At 41.6% G+C, this 22,238-nt stretch overlaps 1 protein-coding gene across 4 annotated transcripts in view; it reads right to left on the bottom strand.

Moving 5' to 3' along the window:
- The window catches only part of NGF (nerve growth factor), a 77,565-nt gene that overhangs the window by 5,942 nt on the left and 49,385 nt on the right, over nt 1-22,238 (bottom strand). For 2 of the 4 annotated variants that reach the window (XM_069945198.1, XM_069945200.1), the window contains exon 2: nt 2,284-2,405. In XM_069945198.1, the coding sequence (XP_069801299.1) occupies nt 2,284-2,405 (122 nt within the window). The remainder of the gene's footprint in view (nt 1-2,283; nt 2,406-22,238) is intronic. The other 2 variants (XM_069945199.1, XM_069945202.1) reach the window with 1 other exon arrangement.

The raw sequence follows: 22,238 nt of genomic DNA, 5'->3' as shown, positions 1-22,238 counted from the left end.
TGATTGGATTATTCAAGTAGTATGGGCTTGTCACTGTACCATTTATGCAGTGTAGGACAGTTCTGTATTGAATAGACACACCTGCCTACACGGTAACCCCACCACCAAACACCACCTTTAAGAACTTTTTGCACAACATCCTGTTCTCCAACAAGGAGCTTGTTAGGTGGTGCTTGGTGGGGCAGGTGTGTTGTGTCAATACAGAACTGCCCTTCACTTTTTGAATGGTGAAATGACAAGCCCATACTCCTTGAATCACATCAGTAATCCAGTTAGTGTGTCTTCTTTATAACAGAGGCCTAATATTATTTTCATGGATGACAATGCTCCAGCTCATCAAAGTCACATCATTAAGGAATGGCTGCTGGTGACTGGGAGACCTCAAATTGACTTTCTCCAGACCTGAATCCCTTAGAGAACCTATGGGATCAGCTGAGTCACCATGTAGAGGCTTATAACTCTGTACCCTAGAACCTCAATGACCTGAGGGGTACCCTTCAAGAAGAGTGGGATGTTATGCCTCAGCAGAAAATAAGTTGACTTAAACTGCATTCACACGTCCCTTAAAATTGTCTTGTCATCTCATCTACTACTCACCAAATCCCCCGTGCTGACCAGCTTCATGTTCACCAGAAATGGCCGGGACAACGCTACCTTCTTCTCCCGGCAATGTAGTCCCGATCACTTCCAGTGAGCACATGTAGCCGGTCAGCATGGGAGAATAGGTGAATAGTAGATGCAATGACAGGAGAGCACATCATGCTCTCCTGTCATCTCTGCAGGAGAGGGGGAGGGATCTGTGATAGGCGGCGGGGGGGGGGAGGCTCCGGCTAGGGGATCCGTGCTGCGATCCTCCTCTGGATCGCGGCACGGATCGTGTGAATAAGGCCTTATGAGGATAAGACGTTGCTGTCAATCCTTAAAAGCACATTACAAGTTATTGAGACATTGTCATTTTTTGGTTGGTGTATACCGACCACTAGTGTTAGGTATTGTTTCAATAAATTATTCGAGATGAGGAAATCACCATTGCATGCTTCCACTCAAAGTGATAGCATTAAGACATGTCCAGTCCAGGGGTCTGCTTGTCACCGGGGCTGGTATTTGGTGTAAAATCAGCTTTGATTCTGGTGTTTGGTGTGAAGTCCAATCTAAAAATAAATTTTTTAAATCTGAAATATTGAACATAACACTCTCTCCTACAGAAGCATCTTTGATCAAATATACGTCACCATTCTCGTGGCCTACTAAACCTATTAAATTCCTTGGAATTAATCTAACCCCCTCTCCTGTGACTTTATGTTCAATCAGTTATCACCCTAAGGGTACTATTACACGGAACATTGGCCCGATTCGGCCGATTATCGCTCCGTGTAATAAATGCAACGATCAGCTGATGACAATGATTAGCGGCTGATCGTTGATATAGGTTAGACCCTATTTTTGTCAGGCGTTGACCGCGCACTGCTACGTGTAATAGCGGTGCATGGCCGGCGACTAACGATATACATTAGCCATCCACGTTCCAGGGCTGCTCCTGCCGTCTGCTTCTCCCGGGGTCCCGCGCGTGCTCTAGCTTCACAGCGGCCTGTCAGATGATAGGCCGCTCAGCCAATCACAGGCCGCGGCGGTCCCGGCCTGTGATTGGCTGAGCGGCCTACCAGCTGACAGGCCGCTGTGAAGCTAGAGCACGCGCGGGACCCCGGGAGAAGCGGACGGCAAGAGCAACCCTGGAGCGTGGATGGGTAATGTATGCCAGTTTAGCAAGGGCTGCAAGGACATCGGTAACGATGTCCTTGCAGCTCTCGTCAAACGATTATCGGGCCGTGTAATAGGCCCAGTAAACGAGCAACGATCTAGCAGATCGGCGCTCGTTTACAGGTATTATCGGGCCCTGCTCGGCCCGTGTAATACCACCCTTACTCAGTTGGGAACCAGTTGGAAAACTTTAATTTACCAATTATCTTCTGGATAGGAAGAAAAAAACAAAAGACAGACATAGCTCCTAAAATTTTTATACATGATACAAACCATTCCAATACACATTCCCTCCTCTTTCTTTACATCACGTACCCAGATGACCTTCTGCCAACCGCTTTGTTCCCTAAAATAAAAACGGTTAATCTGGAGACTTTTTGCGTCCTAATAGCAAATGGAAGAGGAGCAGCTTGGTCTTGGCCACCTATCATCAAGAGCTGAATGGGCTGCTTCTTACAACATTTACTCTTAGTTGTATATACACTTCAATAGATAGATACCATATATATATTAAAAAATTCCTACCTTTGGGTGTACAGTGTACAAAGCTGCTCTATCCCAGAGGCCTCTATTCCATCCAAACACTGGGCTGAGTTGAGGCCCAGCATACCATCTGTACAAGGAGATGTCTTGGAGGTGCCTTCCTGCTGAAAAACACAACAAATGGCATTAAGCATTTATTAAAAAATAAAATAAAATCAACATTACAACACAAAGACACTTGCTCTAAAAAATAGGGAGCACAATGCAACGGGAGGATGAGCTGACCTACTCATTTGCTGTATATTCCTACACATAAAATGTAGACAGTTTTATTAATCCCATATAATATAATAAACATCATCTGAATAACTCACAGTTTGTTAATTTAAAACAAAACGTTTTCGAAAGCCATTTGGCACGTGCAAGTGTCTATGTGGAATTGCATTATTGAGTAATGAAAGATCATCAACCTCATGCACTGCAAACACAATTTCCAAGAATACTTTCCTTACTGATGGAGATTTGCATTTACATTCCAGATAGTTTTTGCTTTGGAGCCAGAGGAAATGATCTGATATCATGCTCCTGTTTTTATTGGAGCCGTAAACTGCCAGCGTGCTCCAATGTCTCGTTCTGATGCCAGATCCTAACATTTTAACCATCCTGAATCTTGATGAAACTTGTTAGCATTTCCTTGTGTTGTGTAACCACTTTTAATACTCATTCTTTTTTACCTGTACCAATATAACTATTTGATAAACTAAATGTGCAAAAAAATCTATCATATAACATATAAATAATTAGATTTTTCTATAATTTATCAGTTTCAAAACAGCATCTAAAAAGACTTAATCCCCTATTACATGGGGTGATGCAAAGGAGCAAATGAACGCTGTCAGCGCTCGTTTGCTCCTCATTCCCTGCTCGCTGCCGTCACTATTACACCCCTCGACAGAGAGCGGGTAAGACCCAGGGGGTCTCAGGGAGCTGCAGAAGGGCTCAGAGAGACATATCAAAAGATTTAGCCAGTCAGGGTTGGAATGTTCAGACCCTGACCAATCAGTAGAGTGAACCGGGAGATGACCATGCGGTCACATGCTCCTCTCCTCGCTCTGTGTCTGCAACCTAGATGGCCACCATAGACTTACACTGAAATCCTTTCTAGGTCAGGTGACACAAAGTTGGGAGTGAATGTGTTGCTTGTGGACTTCTTTCTCGCTCGGTCATGGTCTTAACACTCAGACCCCCGACTGATGAAAACTTTTGATTTCTCTCCGACATCAAAAGTTGTTTTTAGTGACAGTGTCCAACATACACTGAATTATCGATGCAGGAAAATATTTGAAGGCTGCCTATCACTTCACGACCTCGGCCAGGATAAGCCCCCCCCCCAAAAAAAATCTAAAGGGGTGCTCTTCTGACATGAGCTGGGGGTAAGAAACTCCCAGAATAGCCATAGACAGTATTGTACTAAACGTACAATGCAGTCTGTGGCGCTTCCAGGAATTCCGTACCCCACTTTGTGTTAGAAGCGAGGAGCTTACCTGCAGTATTTTTTAGCGGATCCTGCCACAGTTGTAATGTGAGAGGTATCCTTTAAGTTTAACAAAACTAATCTAAATTAATTGAAATAAATTTTTTTATATGTATTATAAACTTTAAGATTTCAGGTAAAACAATAGATTTCAGTTATTCTTTTGCCCAAAAAAACGATGAAAAATTGAATTAAAAAAAAAGGATGCTTTTTTTAATATGCATTTTGATCTGTTTTTCCATTGACTTCCATCCTTTTTTTTACGTACACAAAAACAAGGTCAATTACGTTTTTTTGTAAGTTAAAAAAAAATAAAAGGGATGTGTTTTGATCCTTTTTTTCTTTTTTGTAATGGAAGTCATTAGAAAAGTGGATCAAAATAGATGCATACAAATGCTTCTGTTTTTCCTGCTGTTATTTCATCCGCTTTTTGCAAAAACAGATGGGAAAAAAGGCAATGCAAAAATGAGCCGAAAACAACAACAAAAAAGACCCTACAGCATTTCACCAATAATAATTGGAAACATATCTATGTTCTTTACATGTTCTCACTAGGGCAGTCTGGTTTACATTGGTTAAGAGCCTTTAAATTGTGTCTGGTGGCACAGGACCAAACAGGTGGAGAAAAAAAATGTTAGGACAGCCATTTATCATTGTCCTAAGGAAACATTACACTTTCTTTATGCTGCTTTTTGGTTATTTTTGCTATGTTTATACTGCAGAAAAACAAATCATCCATAAGGATCCACAATAATCACTCTAAAACAGTCCTAATAATGTTGTGTCTACTAATAATCAATTACAAGTTCTGCCTTTGTTTATAAGCGCTTAATAGGAAGTCGGGAAACGTTTCCTATATTTCATTTAACATAAACATAAGAATGGCTGAGGTATTGCAGATGCTGACAGATGTCAAGGATCCGAAGTGAGTGAGGAAAGCAAAAAAGTTTTCGGTTAACTTTACTAATGTTTTTGTTGAGATTTTTGATAACTGTAAATTATGAGCAACCGGTTCAGCGAAGGTCAATGGACGGAACATCATGGATTTAACAGATATTATAGTAAGTAATGGGGTATTCCCCCATTACTAACACAATGTTATATCTAATCATTTACACAGTACTTGAATACAATATAAATAAGTAAAGTGTGAACTGCTGGTGTACCCACTGATATAGATACAGTATTTTTTTTTTTCTACGATAACACATTAGAACCTACTATTATGTCTGTTGTGCCTAAGGAATCCTCCGAGACAATGTTCCCCAACTCTGGTCCTCAAGGATGACCAACAGGCCATGATTTGAGGATATCCCATACATGATGATACCTGATGCACTGACTATAATTATATCCTTTTTTTGAACTGCTGCCCAGTTCCCGCTCACAGTGTTAGTCTATTCGCAAGCACCATCCTAGCATGAAGCACATGGCCCTCTGGCCCCAAGTTTGACAAAACACCCTCCTCTTTGTGACGCAGCTCTATTACATGAATCTGTTCATGTAAAACACACAAAGCCATATACCTAGTGGAACTTTCGCTTTAATGGGTATTCCACTCAAACATAACTTTTCATATGTTGCTTCCCATGGTGACACTAACAATTGCTTCCTTACTTGTTATTACCTATTGAGTCTTCTTTCCTTAATTCTGAGCTGCTGCTTTCTACTAAAGAAACAAAAAACTGTGTGAGCGTTTCTCTCAGTCTCCCCCTCCCTTCCGAGATCACTGATGTAAAAAAGTCCCTATCTGCAACTTTTTAGCTTCTTTGTAATGCTGGTTAAAGTGAGGTCAAGTTGCTGATGAACTCACGTTGATTATCTTTCCCTTCATTACAAAGTGGCAGATAAAGCCAGCCAGGGATTTGTTTACATTAGCCGTCTTAGAAGGGATGGGGAGGAGGGGGAGATGGAGAGAAAAGCTTACACACAGATTTTTGTGTCTTCAGCAGAAAGCAGCAGCTCAGAACTGGGGAAAGGAAACTGAATAGATAATAACAAGTATTGAAGGAATTGTTAGTCTCACCACGGGCAGCAACTTATGAAAAGTTATGTTTAAGTGGAATATCCCTTTAAATCCATTCATTTGAGCATGAGAGCACATATACAGCGTAAGTGTTTATATCCAAAATAGGATATGTACAGTTTGGGTTAATGTGATCTGTATAACCCCTTTGATGAAGATAGGTTGAACTAGTTTTTCAGGGTCAAATTTATTCATAAATGGAAGTCAAAAAACCTAAAGCTGCATGGAAACTTGGAAGTATCACAAATAAATTGGATTATATATAATTGCACCAATTTGACAAATTGGTAAATGTTGATTGTGTAGTGTCAATGTTTTCCCAGTCCAGGAAAGTATAGAGGGACTTTAGAACAATATAAATCATACTAAAGCATTATCATGTTTAATATATGTAATATTTCTTATGCTAAAAGCCTTACAGACAGCATAAAGCTGACCAGTGAAGAGTATTTTATTGCGTTAAGAACAATATCGACATCACAATTATGCAACACCACAATACTACTGTACGTTCTTTCTCTGTGCTATATTCCTAGATAATCATATTAAAGGGGGTTGTCCAGCGGGAAAAAAATTCTTTCAAATCAACTGGTTTCAGAAAGTTATAAATATTTGTAATTGTCTTTGATTCATAATTCTCTAGTCTTTCCATACTTATCAGCTGCTGTATGTCCTGCAGGAAATGTTTTCTTTTCAATCTGGCACAGTGCCCTCTGCTGCCACCCCTGTCTGAGACAGGAACTGTCCAGAGCAGGAGAGATTTTCTATGGGGAATTGGTGCTGCTCTGGACAGTTTCTGTCTTGGACAGAGGTGGCAGCAGAGAGCAATGTGTGAGACTGAAAAAAAACAAAACATTTCCTGCAGGACATATAGCAGCTGATGAAGACTTGAGATTTTTAAATAGAAGTAAATTACAAAAAGATTTTCACTGGAACACTTCTTTAACTAAGCAATATACCTTATTCACAAAAGGTCAACATCATATCATCATATTCAGCTCTGCTGTTACTGTATTTGTATTAGAGCTATGTCAGATATCAGATCAAAATTTTTTTTTTTTTTTATATTACAAGACTTTAATTCCAACTTAATGAATACTAGATGTATTATTTGTTCCTAAATCTGTTATGGACATAGCCCAGGCCTCATGCCTGCTGCCGATACAGATTTTTATTTGACAGCATTACAAATTATTCTGCATATTCCAGCCACGTGTCTATCACAGTTATGTTTTCTGAATTCTAGAGAGGCATGTGAATATTTGTGGTTTTGTCTTACAATGAAGAGCCAGTTTAGCAGCTTTTACTGAAGGCTGGCTGCAAGCAACGAGTCTTAAAATGATTTAAGCTAAATTTATTACTAGACAATGGGAAACACAGAACGCTTTGTCAATTAATACAGTATTATTATTTTTTTTATTTTTTATTTAATAGGATGGTTGTCAAATACCCATATCCCCAAACAGGAACTGGCTTGTACCTGAAGTCAAAAATTAAGAGAGTGTTATAATGTAATTTATTTTATTTACTGTATTTTCCTGCATATAAGACTACTTTTTAACCTAACCCAGGAAAATCTTTTAAAAATACAGGGGTCGCTTATACGCTGGGTGTTGTCTTTTAGGGCGGGTGCTGAAAAACTTTGGAACCAGACTGGAGAATCTGCAGTTGCCACATACGGTGGGGGGAGCTTAAAAACAGCCACATCCCCATCATATTCGACGACCGTATGAAGGGCAGAACAAGCTGCAGGCGTCCAGAGTATGAAAAAAGAGATACTGTAGAGTGGTGCTGTGCCCAGAAAAACTCACCTCTTTCACCTGTCTGTCCGCCCTTGTATCCTATCAGTATTACTGTACCTCCTTCTCTGCCTCTCAGATCTCACTGCTGTCTGATGTTTTTTTTTTATGAATTTCTTTTTAGTGTGTGTGTTGGAAGAGGGGTAGTCTTATTCAGTGAGTATATCCCAAACTCTATATTTTAACTGGAAAAGTTTGGGGTCGTCTTATACGCCCAGTCATTTTATACGCCGAAAAATACAGTAACTGTCTGAACCTTGCAAGAGACGTAAGAATTCTTCAACTGTAAACTCTCTGGAGAGCTTTGCATAGCCATTTGTATATCTACAATTAGAATCCATAATCTCCAAAGATGACGACACGGAACAGTCCCATACTTATCAATATTATTCCAGGATGACAGACAAGACAGTGGTCAGTGATTGTATGAGCACGCCATCACTCTCATCTCAGTCTGGAAGTGGAGGTGACTGCGATCACCAGTGGAGACCAGAGAACAATAGAAGAACACTGGGGGAGCGAGGAAAAGTAAATATACCCTTTTTTGTTTTCTACGTGTATTAAAATGTGCAGCCATCCCTCTATACGAACTTGTTACAAACTTTGCAAAAAGTTTGGATCTGGAACAAACCAAAATTTTCAAAAAGTCTCAAATGAATCTTGATTCATGATGTTTTGTTTGCTCATCTCTAGTAAAGACCCCTTTACACATGGTAACTAGTAGCTAAAGAGTTTGATTCAAAATACTGACCTATTAAAAAGGTCCTGTGATTAACCAAGAAAAAAAAAATAAGTGAACACTAACTTGACAATGTTTTCTAAATGGTTTATTATCCGAAGCTTACAGGGGTATCCTCTGCTCAAAAAGTTATCCAATACACATTGGATAGGGAATAAGATGCTGATTGGTAAGAGTCCGACTGCTGGGACCCCACCAATAAATAGAATGAAAAAAATAAAATAAAATAAATTGAACTTTGGAGTGAATGGAGTGTTCTATGTATGTGCCGTCAGTGCTTCATTTATTCTCCATGAGGCTTCTGAACATTGCAATGTCTCCCACCAATGGAAGGTTATTAATAACACATAGCACCATTTTATTGCTTTTTTGTTATATTTTACCATCCCTCATGTTGGAAATGATAAATTGATGGCACGCAATACTTTCCATAATTGTATTACATTGTCTTTTGTAAAGATCCTGGGAAACAATGTATCTAAATGTACTCACATATTCCTATATTTTGGCTAATTAAAGCTTTTTCCCAGCCCTATGCCAAAATTCCCCATGGAGCAGAGAATGGATGATGGGGGCTACTCATATCTTTGCTTAGCCTTACCACCAGACTGGAATGTGTACAGTGGAGGTTGGAGATGCCCTAGTAATGTTACTGTACACTGTGCACAGTACATCGAGGGCAACGATTGGCCAAAAGGTCCTGTGTACAGTACAGTAACAAGACCAAGAGGTGAGCAAAGGGGTATCATTTAACAAAAATTCTTTTGAATTAATTTAGAATCTATATGTTAACGCTAAGCAGTAAACTAACAAAACAAACATTAGTACTTTGTGTAGATCTGTTTTTAATCAGCAGCATGCATAGTGCTTGGCTCAAATACTGGTGCATATAGGTCTAAAGCAATAGTTTACCACTAGAATGGTATGCTTGCTGTGATGTACTGCGGTTTACAGAGAGGTCTATGAGCATGACAAAACAACATGTTAAAGTTATTTTATAATTTTATATTTGCAATAGCGGTTAGTGGGTGAAATTAGAGCAGAAAATCCTTGGATCTGAGCCCTGAGCTCCCAACTAGACAAAGGGAATCAAATATCCAATTATAGCCTATGGTCAGCTAGATCTAAAAACAAAATCTCAACCTAGTTTCGCAACTTTGGAAGTAAGAATGTTTACCGTATTGTTGAAGGGAAAGAACAGTAGAACAAATTAAATTTCAAGATCCAGTTAAATTTGTTTGATTGAACCATATTAAAGTGTACTCAACATTTTGAAAAACTTCTGATAAGTCATAATTAGAGATAAGTGAACCAGGTTCGTGTTCGAGTCCATCCGAATCCAAACTTTTGGCATTTGATTGGCGGGGGCTGCTGAACTTGGATAAAGCTCTAAGGCTGTCTGGAAAACATGGATACAGCCAATGACTATATCCATGTTTTCCACATAGCCTTAGGACTTTATCCAACTTCAGCAGCCACCGCTAATCAAATGCCGAAAGTTCGGATTCGGATAGACTCGAGGATGCTCCAGGTTCGCTCATCTCTAGTCATAATGATGTCATAAAATACTGGAATATTATTGGACAGTGCAGACATACAATGATCAGAGGAAAAATGAACGGAGTGGTGACAGACTGTTTCATGCCCACCGGCGTTTCCAAGGAGATCTGTGGAAGCACCATTGGGCGCAAAACAGTCTGTCTCCACTTTGTTCATTTGGCGTCTGCTCATTATTTTGCATACTTTGTGGGGGAAAAAAAGGATAACAACACATTATAAGCAAAATGAAAATGGGCACACAAAGGATTCACTTTGTATATACGTTGTGCTATAGAAGTGAATGGATACACCGTATTTTATGTTTACATCCTTTTTTTTTAAGGGAAAGATTTGAGCCTAGCTTAAGCCAAGTGAGTGGTGTAAGGATTTACTGGCAGACTATAAAACTCTATGATAAGTCAGATTCCATTGAAAATTAGAAGTACTGGTTCTTTTGGCCAGGAGCATCGATAGAAATGCTTCTGAAGTTGATAATTGGTCTGTATAAAAGTGACAGCATTTAGCTGAAGAACGGGCTAATGATTATCGGCTGATCACATTTTTGAGTCTGCACATCTCCCTGTGTAAACAGCGTTTTTGCGGCTGAAAAGGATGAACGATTTTTGCGGCTGAAAATGGAAACTGACAGCACATTTATGTATATATAGGGTTCTAGAATATGTATATATCCATGCTGTCAGTTTCCAGATCACAAGCACCAGTCTAAACTTACCAGTCACACTGCTTGTGTTCCGGCATCTGGTTCTCCAGTCCTCCGGCCTCTGCTATAACTTCAGGCCCTGCCCCCTCCAATATGATTGACAGTCAGAGGAGGCGGGTCCTGAAGATATGACAGACATGAGGAATTTTAAGTATAGACTGCTGCTTGTGATCTGGAAACTTACAGGGCTGCATGAATGATGCAAGGACCGTTTATGCAGCACATCTGCTCTGTTACTTGTGCTGTGTAAAGGCACAGAAAACGAGCTGCCGATTGCGCTGATTGGCGCTCATTTGTGGTCCCCTCGGCTGAGAAATCTTTGGGGGGGATTTATCAAGATGTATGCCAGTCTTAAATTAGGCCATGTCCCCTTGTCCCCATCCAAATTCACTACAAGGCGCACGCCTTTTAGTTTATCTGGCTGGCTGTGCGCCCGACCCTGTGCACCGTGTACCAAATCTAGATGTGGATCATGATTTAGGCGTATATCTTGATAAATGGGGGACGGGAAGAGATCACACCTCCTCCCCGCCTTTTCGGGGGACACCGCATGGAGAAGGGGCACATCTGCTCCTTCTCCCTGTTGTATGCCCCTGCCATAATGTTGATAAATGTCCCCCTTTGTCTCTAAAAGAACCCTTAGAAAGGTGTTTGCAGAAAATCTGCAGCATATCACAATAATTGCATACAACTCAACTATAAATTACCCAGCTTAGGCACTCCTTCCATTCTTGGTGGAAACAACACATAAAAAGTCTTAAAAGTTTCCAGTTCCATGAGTATGTACAGTAGTATACAATAATTCTGCAATCTTTATTGCTTCTCCAAATTAAGAGAGCATGCTACCATTACACCTTGAATTCCATTTAAAGGGGCAGTGATTACTTTTTCTGCCTGAAGCATACAATACCTGCAATAGCAACAATACCTGCAAAAGGTTTGCAGTCCTTACTGCCTTGCATTCCATGTTTGTGTCAAGCTATCATATACAGGTCATGGGGTCAATGAGGTCAGTGGTGTCAGGATTTATGGCTAGTACATGGAACCTGTTGCCCTTCAGCCATTATGCAAATCTGCCACCTGAAGCAATAGACCTGGTCATTACAAGGGAAATATCATTTTGTCCACCTGCTAGAGCCAAAGAATCGAGAGCCCCAGTACAAATCACATGGATGGTTCAAAAAACATAGTAGTAAATAACTGGCTAAGTACCTGCAAAAGCAAGTTGGATTTTATCCTCATCTGTTATAGAGTATGTGATAAAACAATAGCACCACAATAGGAGTATTTTATATATACGAATGTCTCAGAAGACTTGTAAGCCAGTAAGAGACATGTTGAGACACACGGCAACACAAAGAATTGCTAATATGCTGGACAAATAGAGTAACATATACCATCTCTCCTTATAAGTACATATCTTCACAGACTTTACTAAATGATCTGTCTGCTGGAATGAATACAAAACCGGAGAAGGAGTCTTCACAATGAATTCACTGTAAATAATCAGTAACTGAAGTGTGCCGACATGTTACATGTACATTTCTGCTAAAGATTTTTTTCTTTTGATTTAACAATAACCATCAGAATGTTAGATATAAAGACTAGAGATGAGCGAGTACTAAAATGCTCGGGTGCTCGATACTCAAGTGCTTGTTTCGAGTAACGAACCCCATTGAAGTCAATGGCAAACTCAAGCACTTTTGCAGGGGACCAAAGCTCTGCACAGGGAAGGTTGCCTGAAAACCTGGAAACCACAGAAAATGATGGAAACAACACGGAAATGCACAGGAAACAGCAGGGGTAGCATGCATGGATGCCTCTGGAGCTGGATAATCACAACATTACGCCAAATTATGGGCAACAGCCGGGTGGCAAGGCAAGATGGGCAAGGCACATGTTCTGGCACGTTAGGAAAGCACCCAACTAGGTGCAACTGGGAGGACTTTTGGTATAGTCTATGTGTACCAGATACCAGGTGCTGTTTGTTTTAGAGCACCCGTTACACTGCACAGCCAGGATAGGTGTAGCTACATTACAGGTCCCAGCAAGCAAAGGTACAGAAGTAGTAAAAATGAGTACTGAGAGGACTTTGGGCAATTTCTTTGGGGTCTATGTGGACCACGTGCTGTCCCCTTTCTGGCACCAGTCACTCTGCACAGTGTGCAGTTAAGATGGCGGTAGCTGCATTACAAGTCCCAGCCAGCAGCCAAGAGGAGGCCAAAAAAAATGTAGTTGTAGCCCTTAGAAGGACTGTTGGGTTCTTTGTGGATGATTCCTGCCTGACAAACACTATTTTCCAAACCCTAACACTCTCCCTGACAGACAGCAGCTCTCTCCCTAAGCTCATCCAGCCTGCATCTGAAGCGAGCATTGCAGGCCCAGATACTTATATGCCCAGGTCATCTGCTCTGGCCAGCCAATCGCTGCTATCGACATGTAGGGTTCCCACGTGATGCTACGAGCTTCCAAAGGCTCTCCTGCATGATGATTGGCCGAGAAAAAGCCGCCAAACATGCAGGAAGAGGAAGATGCCATTGTCTCGAGTATTGCGATATGCTCGTCCGAGTAACGAGCACCATCGAGTACACAAATACTCAAACGAGTACCAAGTTCAGAAGAGCATGCTCGCTCATCACTAATAAAGACATAAAATGGTCCTTATGGTATACAAGAAAGTTTAATTGGTTACCTTAAAGGAGAAGTCCAACCAACTGTAAAAATGCAGGCATTCCTTCATTTTCCCATCTCCCAGACACACGAGTGATGTAACTGGTGTGCCGGGAGCTGGGAGAATAAACACTAGATTATTATGTGTATGGGGGGCTCTTGTGGCTGAAGGTGCAATGCTGCCTTTGGTCACAAGGGAGACTGGCAGAGCAGGAAGCCAATATCTTCTTGCTCTGTCATACAGAGCTCCACAACATTTAACTGTGGGCATTCATCAGAAAGCATTACGGTTAAAAAGCCAGGTGCCTTTTGGCCCCTTTAGTGCACAGGCCCCGTAGCAGTGGCGTGGTCTGCCTTTATGATAGCTATGCCACTGTACTTTGATGAGTGTGGCTGGAAGAGTTGAAGCAATGTTAGGGGGAAAAAAACACCTTTTTTCTCTACACTGGCCACCTGCTGGAGGTGTCTGAAACATAACGGCACATATTTTCATCTGTGGTACATTTGCCCACGCATACACATCTTCTCTAACAATATGATTCCCTATAAATTGCTTTCCTATCTATTAGCTGTAACTACATTGTTCATTTGCCCTCTTTAAAGGAGCACCTCTCCTTTTTGAATTCATTGGGACAGCAAGGGAGTAGCCCAATAAATAGACTTGAGTAGCTGGCCGCTATAACATCACTTTCCTGTCCCTCCATTCAGAGCACATGATCATGACTAGAGATGAGCGAACCGGGTTCGGGTTCGAGTCGATCCAAACCCGAACATTCAGCATTTGATTAGCGGGGGCTGCTGAACTTGGATAAAGCTCTAAGGTTGTCTGGAAAACATGGATACAGCCAATGACTATATCCATGTTTTCCACATAGCCTTAGGGCTTTATCCAACTTCAGCAGCCACCGCTAATCAAATGCTGAACGTTCAGGTTTGGATCGACTCCAGCATGCTCGAGGTTCGCTCATCTCTTGTCATGACCCTCAAAATTTATTTATTCCACTACTTTGTCTCAGACCTCAGATGTTCACCGTTAAATCTCCAGATTCAGACCAAAATTATTTAAACTAATTTAGACCCAAACCCAAGTTTTAAAACCTCATCTTCAGAAGTGTCAGTGCTTCTCAATTGAAGCATAAATAATCTGCTTCGTGGTGGCCCTGCAATTTCTACACCTACATGCAGTGCAAGACCCAGAGGAGTTCCATCAGTCACCACTTCACAGTAAACCTGCTGTTCAATGACTCATTGAGACGCTGACGTGTGATGCAATTTACTCTACATTTACTCATGTGACTAAATAATATGCAGTTAAAATTCCCTAGCCCCATGCTAATGCTTGCATAGTATCTACACATCATTCCCTTCTCTCTGTCACCAGATAAGAGAAATAATTGTATGGCTTTTTTTAATATTAGGCTAAGTTCACACTATAAAAATGACAACCATATTTCATGATCACGGCTGTTATTGTGCACATAACATCCATTATTAAAAAAAATAACTGATGTTATTTGCGCAATGATGATAATTTATATGAAAGATGGCCGTCATTTTTACATAGTGTGAACCTAACCTTAAGGCTGAGTTCACACTACGTAAAAAAACACGGCCGTATTTCATAACAACGGGCGTAGTAAAATAATGGCCGTTATTTGCGCAACTATGCCAGTTGTTATGAAATATGGCCGTGTTTTTAACGTAGTGTGAACATAGCCTAAAAAAAATAAATGAAATGAAACAAGGCGAGTGCTTCTCAAGGCATTGAAGTAGTAAGAAAAATAATTATGGGCTGTATTATATGCTGCCCCAATCCATCCAAATCTACTGAGATGTCTCCCCTTCCCACTTAATTACATCCAAAGCTTGTGAGTGGCTGGTCACATTCCTACCCCTCATCCAACCCGTACTACCAACTGTTCTAACATTTCCCTGATCATATGAATAATATTTTACTTTGTTGCTTATCCCCATTTTATACAAATAAACACTCCTAAAAGCTAAACATTGAACAGGTTGTCCAGGCTTAGTTAAACAAGACCACTTTCTTCCAGAAACAGCACAATTCCTGTTCTTAGTTTGGGTGGAGTTTTGCAGATAAGTTCCATTAAAGGGGTACTCAACTGAAGAAAGATTAAACTCAATCCTAACTTTTAATCAAAGCTTGTTTGTAATAGTTTTCTATTACATGAATTGGACCATTTGTCTGCAGCACATCCTCAGCTCCTCTTTCCTCCCCCTCCCTTCTGAGACCAAAGTCACAGGATTTTTGTATCTTCTGTTGCGAGGAAAGCTGTAACCCCACCCACCACTGGCATCACACCAATCAATGAGCACCTGGCCAAGGGGCGAGGAAACAACAGAATAGTGACAGCCTCCTGAGCAGTATAGTGGAAAGGAAACACAGCTGTTTTATCTCTCTCACTCACCCTCTCTTTCTAATCCAACCTGACATGTCAGGTTTCTGCGACTGCTATTCATTGAATAGCGGCTGCAAAGAACCTGTCAGTTCACACAATGGAGAGGGCAGCTCTGGCCGCACGCTCCATTGTGTACAGCGGGGAATTCGGATACGGGTGCACACTGATGTGCCCACATCCGAATTCAGCAGCAGTGAAAATCATCCGGCCAGTACTGCAGTACCAGCCGGGATGATCTTCTCCGACACCAGCTGTTCCGTGACTCGGCTTGGTCACGGAACGGCCAGTGTCTTATGCCATGTGAACATGGCCTAAAGCAGAAGCAGATTGAGCAAGCAATGGGCAGATACTAGGCGGATGAGGCGGATACTTGGAAGCTGTCTCTGAGGTGCAATCCATGCAGTTTCTTGGCCAGCACCATCTTTCATGTGGACTGGCTCTTAGAAAAAATTGTAACTCAGGAACGGCGGCAGCTAGAAAGACAGGAGGCAACTCAAAATACTCAGGGGGACTTGTTGAATAAGACCAGCTTGGTTAGGGTGAAACATCTGTTTAAAGTAAAGGTGGTGAGAATATAACACCACTTACAACTTGAGGCACTGCTTTGAAAGGAAAGTAGCTGTGTTGTGTTTTTTTGTTTTTAAATTCTGGATAACCCCTTTAACAAATGTTACTCCAGAAATTCTGGGATTCAACAACAATGCATATACAGGTCTACCCTTGCACAAATTCTGTTTAGGATTTCCATTTCCAGGGACACCAGTTTAGTTTAACATCCCTATGTGGTAGCAAAGCTCACTGCAATTCACATCACAACTACTAGGTAGTTACACAGACACATAGGGGGAGATTTATCAAACATGGTGTAAAGTGAAACTGTCTCAGTTGCCCCTAGAAACCAATCAGATTCCACCTTTCATTTTCCAAAGAGTCTGTGAGGAATGAAAGGTGGAATCTGATTGGTTGCTAGGGGCAACTGAGCCAGTTTCACTTTACACCATGCTTGATAAATCTTCCCCATAATGCGTATACATCTCCTGACACAGTACAAAATCATACATTTTTTTTTCTAAGCTTGTTTTCTAGTGACATATAGAAATAACATTAGTAGGTGAAATATATATCCCCCAAAACATATGACAAGAAAGGAATAGGGGCATCATAGGAACAAAAAAAAGCATAACTGCTGAAAAATTAAAAAATTCAGAAAGTTCACTTAATAATCACAATAGACATAATACGAAAGTGCATAAGTTCAAAGCAAAAGTAAGAAAACTGATCGTAGTAAGAGCGCAACCAGAAGCCAGTGATCAACAGGTGTTACCAGAGTAACAGAAGCCCAACTGGATGGTGCCAAGCCCTTTCCACTGTGATTATTCCCTTTGTCTCCGACAGATCCGTATCATATACACGGAAATAAATTGTAGTCTACAATATAATGTTTTACATAAGAACTGGCACCTATAAAAGGTATCAAAAGAGACCATTATAAAAAAAAAAAAATCAGAAACAGAGAATCCCTCTCAATGCTTGGCAGCCTCCCTTCTTACTTTGATATATGCTATAACAGTTAATCCCTCATAGCTTTGGAAATAACTTCCCATTGTTTGCGATTCATTATTTAAACTCCTTGTAGAGAATGGTTTATTAAAGGGGTTGTCTGGTGAAAATCTTTTTCCTTCAAATCAACTGGTTTCAGAAACTCATATAGATTTGTAATTTACTTCTATTTAAAAATCTCAAGTAGGGATGGTCCGAACAGAGTTCGGTTCGGGTTCGTACGAACCCGAACCCTTGGTAATGATACCCGCTGTCTGCCCGCTCCGTGGAGCAGGCGGATCCAGCGGGAGGACAGCCTGGAAAACTGGGATACAGCCATAGCCATAGGCTGTATCCCAGTTTTCCAGGCGTTACTCCCGCTGGATCCGCCCGCTCCACGGAGCGGGCAGACAGCGGGAATCTGCTGCCGAGCGTTTGGGTTCATACGAACCTGAACCTCGGCAGGTTCGGACCATCCCTAATCTCAAGTCTTCCAATACTTATCAGTTGCTAAATGTCCTGCAGGAAGTGGTGTTTTCTTTTCAGTCTGACACACCGAGACAGGAACTGTCCAGAGCACAAGAGTTCCTGCCTTGAACAGAGATGTCAGAAGTGAGCAATATGTCAGGCTAAATTCACACATCGTTTTCTTTGTTGTAAAGAACGGACGCTGATTGCAGTGGCCTCACCGCCCGTTATTTACTGCAGGGGCGGCATTGCATTGAAGTCAATGCAATGCTGCCCGCTGTGTTCATATATCGTTATTCTAACGCCAGTTCTTTAGAACGGACGTTAGAATAATGTGCCTGTCAAATATTTCCAGATGCTGTTCACTGACCAGCGTCCGGAAACAGCAGCTGTTTACACGACGCAATGTGCAGTGGGGGCCGTACATTGCATTAAAGTGAATGGCTAATTGATTAGCAGGCACAACCAACGGTGCCCGCAAATCAATTGTGAAAAAAGAATGTAATGTGCTGCAGGAATTGGTCTTTTGTTTTCAGTCATAGGCTATGTTTACACATCATTTAACACCGTCCGTTGCATAGCAACGGACGCTGTTAAACAGCTGGCCACCGGGCTGCACTTAGCCCGTTCCTGCAGCCGATACATCTGTATTGGGTGTAGGAACGGGCTGAGTTCAGCCCGGCGGCCGACTGTTTAACAGCGTCCGTTGCTATGCAATGTACGGTGTTAAACGATGTGTAATCATAGCCTTTGACTGAAAACAAAAGACCAATTCCACATTCAACAGCTAAAGTATGTGAAGAACTGAGATTTTTAATTAGGAGTAAATTATAAATCTATATAACTTTCTAAAACCAGCTGATTTGAATGAAAAAGATTTTTGTCAGGGGTACCCCTTTAAATATTTCAGGATAGTCAAACCCTGGACTTTTTTGCCATATGTAAAAACTGAATCACTACTTACAGATTTTTAAAAATATGTGTCCTTTCAATAAATTGGTGTTTCTGCATGCCAAAATTCCTTTAAGAAAAATGTTATACACATAAAAAAAATACCTAACTGCATCTAAAAATGGGGAGTTAAGAGTCGGGATTATGTTTAGTAAAGAATGTAAAAAATGCCATAGCTACTCAAAAGAAATAAAGCTGCAATTTTTAATCAAATGCACAAGAAAGCTGAATGTATACCAAACATCATATATCACAACTACATGCTAAAAATGCACAGTATAAAATCTACATACAATAGCAAAGGAATCCATAAAAAAGCACTTAATTTGTTGAAAAATAGCAAAATATCAATTGAGTGCGATCTAATAGTCATATACATAGTGATATATATGAGATATATCATAGGCATACCCATCCATTGATTAGCTGCTGAGTTGTACAACTACTCTGACCGACACTCCCTGCTGAGTTGTACAACTACCCGGACCCAGCAGAATGGCTGCTCGTCTAATGGGTGGAGGGCATCAAGCTGGGGAGGAGGCGAGCTCTCCTCCCATGCCTGATTTATCAGGGTTTATACCACTGGTTGTGCAGCAGGAGCCGGTCCCGGCTGAATTACTAATAGAGACGCCCCTCTTTGTAAATCCAATGGTCTGCATCGGAGCAGGGCTTTATTTGAGATGAGTCTTGATAAATGCCTCCCCCATCTTCATTTGCCATGTGCAGATTCTCTAGTTTATCTAGCAGCTTGGCACTGATCTACTGCTTATAAGAGATGGCAGTGAGAAGCCCTAACAATATGACAGACTAATGCCACATTCACACAGAGTATTTTTACAATAAACAATGGCTGTTGTTTCAGAGTGCTACAACGGACGCCATTTATTGACAGAGTTGAATCACACTATTGTGTATAGAACACCGGCTGTAGTGTATACACACAAAATAATTGACATGTCTATTTTGTGCGGCTGACATTCAGTGAACAGCGGCCGCACAGAACAGCCTGTGCTCACAATGTAAAGTACAGCTCCCAGCCGTACTTTACATTGTACTCTATGGCTAATTGGAGCACAGGCACACCCAAATGTGCCCACATTCCAATTCAAATAAAGGGATGTTCACCCGGCCGATACAGCAGTATTGGCCGGGTGAACATCTGAGACGTCAGCTGTTATTTGACAGGTCAAACACCGCCTGTGTCAAACAACGGCCGATGTTCTTGCCATTTGTGAACATGCCCCAAGGCTGCAATCAATATGATAATCTATAGTGTGGATTAAGGGACAGAAATAATGTGGTGCTGATCAGTTTCTGCAATTAGCTAACACTCAGAGTAAATCAGTGACCCCTCTGTCTCTGCAAAGTAAGAGGCATCATGGGAAATGTAGGCTGCAGTGGGAGAACCATGTCAATGTGGAGGACAACTGACGCATGCCCACCAGTTAAAGCAGATACACAAGAGCCTCTACCTATAATTTAATATTAGCAGTGTAAGAACTCCTGGAGTGCAGGGGTTTCCTGATATTCTCCCTACTGAGGACTGCGATGACATGCATCATGTCAAAGTGGTATGAATCTATTTCATAGTGTATAAATTATATCTAGGGGCATAACAACTGCAGCTAAGGCTGATACAGGGTCCTCCGCATCAGGGAGATTGGTGACCCAATCCTCCAATACACTGGGCCCCCTGAGCCACCATCATTTGCAGCACCCATTGGCCAAGTGGGTCTTCAGGGTGCGGCAAATGTCCCTTGAACTGCAAGCACTACTGATGAGCACTTGCAGTTAAATGTTATTATAATGACTACACTTTTGGGGCAATTGGGGCATTTTCTGTTAATTCTCCATATTGCATGAGACAAACAACTGTGCATGACAAACAGCTGTGACCAAGACATTAAGAAAGAACAAGGGGGCGAAAAGAGAACAATTATCTAGTATTCTTCTTCTCTTTATACATTCAATTTGCCAGAATTTTCCTTGCAACAGGTATTTGGTTATGGACCATGCATGTAAGGTCTAAACTAGGTGTTCTTAATATAAACTTAAAGGGGTTGTCCGGCGATAAAAAATTATTCACAGAATAACACACATTACAAAGTTATACAACTTTGTAATGTACGTTATGTCTGTGAATGGCCCCCTTCCCCGTGTCCCACGTACCCGGAAGTGTGGTGCGCTATACATTACCTGTCACGTGCCGACCACGATCTCCGATCCTCAGCAGTGACGTCTTCTTCGGGAGGCCGGCGGATCTTCCCGAGTGCCGGCCGCCCTCTGCAGCGTCATCCGAAGCTCAGCCGCGATTGGCTGAGCATAACTGTGCTCAGCCAATCGCGGCTGAGCGGCTGATGACGCGGCACTCGGGAAGATCCGCCGGTCTCTCGAAGAAGACGTCACTGCTGAGGATCGGAGACCGTGGACGACACGAGGTGCGGTGAGTATAATGCACCACACTTCCGGGTCTAGCGTGGGTGGGGGGAAACATGGGGAAGGGGGCCATTCACAGACATAACATACATTACAAAGTTGTATAACTTTGTAATGTGTGTTATTCTGTGAATAATTTTTTATCGCCGGACAACCCCTTTAATTAAACCACCAAAAGAGGAATTCCTATATATGTCAGTGCAATAAAACTTGAGACTTTTACTACAAGATATTTTGCAAATTTACAGGTTCTTCAACTCTCAAACGTTTGCTATTTGATTCCCGGTGGCTGGAGAAGATGGATGCTTGGAAAATATGGGTTCAGCCATAGGTCATAGGCTACAGTATGTGCACACTTTGTAAGAAACCGGCTGTTCTGTGACCCGGCCGGGTCACGGAACGGCTGGTCTCTGAAAAGATGATCTTTAGAGCCGCAGGGTTCTGATGCGGGCACATCCGTGCGCACCCGCATCAGAACTCCCCACAGCACACTATAGAGCGAGTGGCCGGAGCTGCTTGCTTCATAGTGTGCACTGACAGGGTTTTCTGCGGCCGCTATTCAATGAATAGCAGCCACAGAAAACTGACATGTCAGTTGTTTGCCGCACCACTAGGGATCCCGGCCGGACCGTATACTATATGTATATGCTTCGGCCGGGATTCCATAGGCAGCAATGACACGTATATTTTCGTATAAATCCCAATTTTATGAAAATATATGTTGTGAATATATGTTGTGTGAACATAGCCCTAGGCTGTATCCATCTTTTCTAGGCAGCAAAAACGTTGAGGAGTTAGCTCATCTCTAGTAACAGTTACCTTACGTACTTTATAATGGATTAATAACTGTGTCAGCATGTTTAATGCAGATTGTAAAAAAGCTAATATCAAAAAGAGTCACCTTAATAGTCCTGAAGCTACAGACCAGACATCGAGTTAATCTAGGCAAAATAGTTTAAACAAGTACAAGCTATAGAGTTCACTTGCTCAGTGTCTAATTCACATCTATCAGCATTTTGGCAAATCAAGCCATAGAAGATTTTGTCGCCTATAACTTGGACCATCATTTTCCAGACTGAAAGGGTGTACATATATACAACACCATACCCTCTAACCCTAGATGCATATATACAACACCAAAGTCTCTCAGCATCT

The sequence above is a fragment of the Dendropsophus ebraccatus genome, chromosome 11 (genome assembly GCF_027789765.1).
Source record: "Dendropsophus ebraccatus isolate aDenEbr1 chromosome 11, aDenEbr1.pat, whole genome shotgun sequence".
In the NCBI taxonomy this organism is placed as follows: Eukaryota; Metazoa; Chordata; class Amphibia; order Anura; family Hylidae; genus Dendropsophus; species Dendropsophus ebraccatus.
Note: the sequence above shows the minus strand (reverse complement) of the source record. Positions and strands in the feature narration are given on the sequence as shown.